A 6,644-nucleotide genomic window follows, 5' to 3' on the forward strand; every position below is an offset into this window, starting at 1 on the left:
AATCAAGTATATAATTTTGAAGAACTTAGAGCCAGTTTTTCAATCCGAGATAAAATTTTATCCAGAATAAAATTATTATTGCCAGTATATTTATATAGATGAAATATATAGATATATTTTATCATTGGATAAAATTTTATTCTGGATTGAAAAACTGGCCCTTTTCTTGATTTTCTTGATTTGAGTAGAAAAATTCTTGAACTAATAAATTTTTCTTGATTTAAGGAAATTTTACTTGATTCAGGAATTTTTCGTTTTGATTCAAGATAATTATCTTTTTCAAAATTATTTTCTTGGTTCAAGAATTTTTCTCTCGAATCAAGCTAATTTTTTTTTCAGTGTCTAATCTAGATTACAACGAGTATAATCCAGATATCACGCAGTATAATCTGAATTTTTTTAGCTACTATCTGAAATTTTTTTTTACCACAGATATCACTCAGTATAATCTGGGTAATCGGAAAAAATATTAAAGTTATGAAAAATTCATATTATTTCATTAAAATTATTATAAAATAAAAATTATAATAATAATAATTGTATTACATCCACAATTTTCCTGAAAAACAAGCTCCCCTAGAATGATCGCTCTATTTTTTGTTACAAAAAAAAATATTATTATTATTATTATTATAATTTTTATTTTACAATAATTTTTAGTTCCAGAACTATTTCGAGAACATTGCAGAAGTATTCCGGGGATGTTCCGTATTGTCTTATCATAGGAACGTTCCGGACCAGGAACTATTACGGAACTGTTCAGGAAATTTTTTTTTACACGGGGAAATAATATGAATTTTTCATAACTTTAATATTTTTTCCGGGATTCAATCTGGGATGATATCCAGTGTCATCTTGTTCTTTTCGTGGATTGAATTTACAAATTTTCAGGAAGTTTTAAAAATTTTACTACTTCGCATGGATCTCTTTGAATGTAAATAAATTTCTGGAAAAATGCAACTTTGTTAAACGTGAGGAACTAACGCCCTCTGAAGAATTTTTAACCTTAATTTATCAAAAATTTCTGCTGTCAGAATTAACAAGTCATACTTACTCTTTTTTTAATTTAATATTTCTTCTCTAATAAAAACTAACCCAAAATTTGAGGTTAGTTTTATTTAATAGACAAAAAAATGCATTTTTTTTCAATGTCAGAAGACTTAAAATAAGTACAACTTTAAACCACCGAGGGCGCTAAGTCTAATTTATTATTTAATTATAAAAAAAAACTTTATCGAATGCGCTCTTAACCTTAATTAATAAAATGAATAAAGCTACAATAATTGAAGTTAAAAACTCGCCAGCTTTAAATTACGTACGCCTTTAAATATCAATAATAAGTATTGTTGACAAATAATTAAGATAAGAAACCTAAGTTAGTGTAAAAACTGGCCTCGTTGTTACAAACTGTCTACTTAGGAATCGAAAATTAGCTACCCTTTTAATTTTTTTAATTCCCCAGTCTTATGTACTCGTTTCATCTATTTAAACAGAACCAGATAAGACTACTAATTTGCTTAAGCAATAGTTACAGTAATAATTAATAATATTAATCATAATAATAATAATTATTATTATCATTAAATCAGCTAGTATGAAATAAATCGAAGCTACAAGTACTCGGCAGTCTATTGTCTCTCTTGGCTCTCCTTCATGAACTGATCATGAACGTATTGCGGCTTCTTCCCGTAATAACTTTGTTTTTTTTTAAATTTTGGTGCAGCGAAGATGATCTAATGATAAACTCTGGTTATATTGATTCAAAGGACAGTCCAAGGGTCCTTTTAGGCGGTTTGTTTCTCCGAGAACACTCGAGTTTAATATGCCGACAAGATGGCGGTTCTTATTCCCACTGGTGGGGCGACGGCGGCAGTTCTGAAGGGTGCGCCACTGTTGAACTGAAAAAGTTTGGTTATATTAATATTTAATATTTAGCAATTTATTTATTTATTTTAATAAATTGTTGTGGTTATTATTATTATTTTATTATTTATAGACAATGATTATGTTATCATGATTACTCAATAGGATTTTGAAAATCATGTGGTATAGGATAATTGATACAATTGTGGATTAGGTTAACTATGCAGCGTTATGTAATTAAATTAGGTTGATGTTTATTAAAATAATTTTTTAAATAAAACATTAATAGGAATTAAAAAAAAAATTTGAATAAGGTAAAAGCCCCAATTATTGACAGGAGTTTAAATATTGACAACCTAAATTATTTTTAAATATATTTAATCATCTGTAATAAAAATAACTATCATAAAAATTTTTATTAAATTCTAATTAATTAAAAAATTGAAAAAATTACTCAGTTCAAAATATTGAATATTAATTATTAAAAAAAAAATAAAAGCACCAGTTCATCAAACCTTACGAGCGTCTATTTTCTTAACAACTTTGGTTAGAAAAGCATTTTTTTTAAATGCCGAGTTTAAATTAATTTCTTCATCTAATTATCTGATCTTTGTTTTTTTTTTTAATTAACAATATATGAAAAATTTATAAAATTGAATAATCGAAATTAATTGTATGCTTTATAATATTTAGATAGTGGGTGTCAATAACTAGTTGATAATTTTTAAGTTGAATCTCATATTGACAGCCATTCGACAGCGCTATCACGTCCTTTTTTTTACTTTAACCTAAAAAATTTACTGTAAGAGTTTGAACTCTTCTGATTCAATAAATTATTCTTAAATTAATTTTCATATTTTTAATAGTAATTAATCATTTATGGAAATTATTATTAAAAAGCTTCAATAAAATTGATTACTTAATAAGGTAAAAGCCCCAATTATTGACAGGGGTCTAAATATTGACACCCTGAATTATTTTTAAATATATTTAATAATTTGTAATAAGAATAACTATCATATAAATTTTTATTAAATTCTAATTAGTTGAAAAATTGAAAAAAATTACTCAGTTCAAAATATTGAATATTAATTATTAAAAAAAAATAAAAGCACCAGTTCATCAAACCTTACGAGCGTCTATTTTCTTAACAACTTTGGTTAAAAAAGCATTTTTTTTTAATTCCGAGTGAAGCGTTCCACATTTTTACAAATATAAATAATGTTGTGAAGCGGGAAAGAATAGGAGTTACGGTAATTATTACGTGAAGCGTTCCACATTCACGTAACAGGATATTGGTAGGAAAGGATTGAGAAAGGAATGTGGAGAGGATCATCTTAATGTGAGTTTATAGAATATGCGAGAAAAATTATTAGATAGCTCGGACTGGGATTCGAACCCAGAACCTTCCGAAGACATGTCGGCTACTCTACCATTTGAGCTATCCGGTCTATACTAAATTTCCTTTCGCTTATTCTATATACATTAAGCCACACCACACCGTCCATCTTACGGCAAGCATTTTTACAAATATAAATAACGCTGTGAAGCGGGAAAGAATAGGAGTTACGGTAATCATTTATGGAAATTATTATTAATAAACTTTAATAATATTGATTACTTAATAATAAGTTTCGATAAATAAGAATAAGCAGATGATTCTAGGTATGCGCAGTATAGGTGTCAATAATTGGGGCTAAGGTATGTCAATAATTAGATCAATCAATTTTTTAACCTGTCAATAATTGGTGTATCCGGATAATCTATTTAATTTTTTAAAATTAATTAGTAAATATCACTATCATTTAAAAAAAAAAAATTGATTAGTAAAAACATTACTTGAGACATTATCACAAACAAAATTTATATTGATATTTGCTCGATTCAAAAATTGAAATTATAACTTTGTCTTTTATAGTGTCAATAATTGGGACTTTTACCTTAATTTGTTGTAAAAAATAATTAATGAATGATTATGAATAATAAACTGCTGAGAAATTATTTTAGCAAACGATAAAGATTGAAAGCGACGAGAAGCTTAATGATTCACGCGTGGTGACAATATCAGACTTTTTTTTTAATATTAATATTAAAAACTAATATATTTGTTAAATTGTTCATAATCAGACTTTTCTAACTTATAAATAATAAATATTAATGCAAAAAAATAATATGAAGAACAAACTTGAATTTTTCTCCACTTTTTAAGGCGTGCAATTTAGAAAATCTAAGGTCGTGGGTTCGATCCTCAGCTTTGGCAATTTTTTTTTTGCATCAAAATTCATACTTATAAAATAGATTACAAAATAAAATTATCAACAATTAATCAATAAATATTAATAATTAAAATTAAAAAATATTAAATCCAATCACACTCTTTTAAGGAAGTTCGAGCGTAACTAATGAGTCAAAATAATGTTAAAATTTTTTTTAAATTTTAGTCTTCCCAATAATCGTCAAAATTCTTCATTTTAATTTGAAATAATTTAAACAATTTAATAATTGATGATTTTTACTTATTTAATAAAGTAAAGTAATAGAATGACTTTGGTATTTATTACTTGCCGGAATAAATAAACAGATTTGGCAATAGCGCGTTTGATTATACCCATAACAGAGACGTGGATGAGTGTGTGAGTTAAACATTTCTCTCTCTCTGTAACTATATTTCTATCCTTTTCTTTTTTCTGAGCTGTTGACGCGATGTTGTCAAATCTTTATTCGAATAAATAGCTGACGATAAACTAGTTACAAACATAAAATTTAAATATTTCAAAAATTATATCAGTAATGTATTATTATTAAATTGTTTTTATATTTTGCAATAATCCAAGTTTCATATGTGTAGTTTTTTATCCTTTAAAGTTGGGAGGTTAATATTGAAATAAATAATTAAAATCTCGACAAAAGTTTGTCCGCCATAAGAGCCCGTGTATAAGGAGATAAAATATGTGATTTTTAAAATTTAATATCTAAGTAACTAAACGGTGAATCTTTTTAAAATTTTGGGATTAGAGAAATGACGTATTTATTTATACGTATACTTAATTTTAAAGCTCAAAGTTGGAAATTATTTTTTACATTAGATTCGCTCGAACCTCCTTAAAAAAAATTCATTTATTCGTCATCGACACAGCCTTTGTCCTGATAGAGGAGTTTTTATCTCACAAAGTCCCTGTCGATCGATATCGAGTGAAGCACGCGCTCCAACACAAGTATATCCCGACAAGATCCTCTTCCTCGTCCTATCGCCAACATGATCACCAATACATTAATTTTTTATATTTAAATATTTCTTCTTCCTTTTTTATCTTCATCCTTTTACTTGTTAGATTCCTTCAAACGGTTCTCACACTCTAACAAACTTTACCACCCCCAGGATGTTCTTAGACATAGACAGTTGTAGTACTAACACTGTCTGCTCAACATTTGACTGACGACGCGTGTCACCACCACGCGATCTTAACCCTCTATTGTCACCAGTCTCTTACTTTATTATTTATTATCATTATCAATATCTGCCCGATTAATACAAACTCGTCGCATTCTGTCAACACGTCTTGCTTATTAATTTCAGCTGATACTTTATATTATTCACTACCGAATCGCTGCAGGGTCAGGGGATACTAGACTAAAAAATCAAACAAAGTTAAGGGTCACATCTATACTCGTTACAAAAATTTTTTTTGCTTAAAAATTTAAAATTTTTTATCGTTTTCTATATTAATAAGTGTGTTACAATTAAAATATGAAAAAAAATTTTTTTAATTCATCAATTAATACCTTTTCTGACACTTTGCTCTAGAACAATATTCTAACCTAAAATTTTTAAACGAGTATCTCAAACAAAGTTAATTTTCTGACTTAATAATTACAAATTTTTTATCGTTTTCTATATCAATAACTGAGTCACAATTAAATTATAAAAAAAGATTTTTTTTAATTGATCAATTTATGCATTTTCTGATACTTTGTTCTAGAACAATATTCTAACCTGAAATTTTGAAACGAGTATATCAAACAGAGTTAAATTTCATATCTATACTCGCTACAAAAATTTTTTTTAACTTAAAAATTTAAAATTTTTTGTCGTTTTTTATATTAATAAGTGAGTTATAATTAAATTATAAAAAATTTTTTCCTTTTAATTGATCAATTAATACCTTTTATGACACTTTGTTCTGGAACAATATTCTAACCTAAAATCTTGAAACGAGTATATACATGACTTATAATTATGGAACTAGGACCGTGGATTGGAAAGCGATCTAGTTTTAAATAATTTTAGTGATGAATGGTTTAAAAGCAAAATAATAAATAATAATTTTAAATAACTTAAAGAGAGACCCAATACTGTTATAAAAAATTTTTATACAAAATAAAATTATAAAAAATAAAAACTATTTACAGTCATTAAGGTAAAAGCCCCAATTAATGACACTATAACAGACAAAGTTATGATTTGATTTTTTTTAAGCAATCAAATATCAATATCGTTGAATTTTGTTTGTGGTAATGTCTCAAGTAATGTTTTAACTAATCAATTTCTTTTTTTAAAATGATAATCAGTAATATTTACTAACTAATTTTAAATAATTAAATAGATTATCCGGATACACCAATTATTGACAGGTTAAAAAACTGATTGATCTAATTATTGACATACCTTAACCCCAATTATTGACACCTATACTGCGCATGCCTAGAATCATCTGCTTATTCTTATTTATCGAAACTTATTATTAAGTAATCAATATTATTAAAGTTTATTAATAATAATT

General features: G+C 26.3%; 1 protein-coding gene across 3 annotated transcripts in view; it reads right to left on the minus strand.

The window, feature by feature from the left end:
* Positions 1–912: 912 nt before the first annotated feature.
* LOC123265636 (serine/threonine-protein kinase NLK) overlaps positions 913–6,644 on the minus strand; it is a 91,380-nt gene continuing 85,648 nt past the window's right edge. For all 3 annotated transcript variants that reach the window (XM_044729460.1, XM_044729459.1, XR_006509619.1), the window contains one exon: positions 913–1,898. In XM_044729460.1, coding sequence (XP_044585395.1) covers positions 1,844–1,898 — 55 coding nt within the window. In that variant the 3' untranslated portion in view covers positions 913–1,843. The remainder of the gene's footprint in view (positions 1,899–6,644) is intronic.

This window comes from Cotesia glomerata, linkage group LG5, assembly GCF_020080835.1.
Source record: "Cotesia glomerata isolate CgM1 linkage group LG5, MPM_Cglom_v2.3, whole genome shotgun sequence".
Classification (NCBI taxonomy): Eukaryota; Metazoa; Arthropoda; class Insecta; order Hymenoptera; family Braconidae; genus Cotesia; species Cotesia glomerata.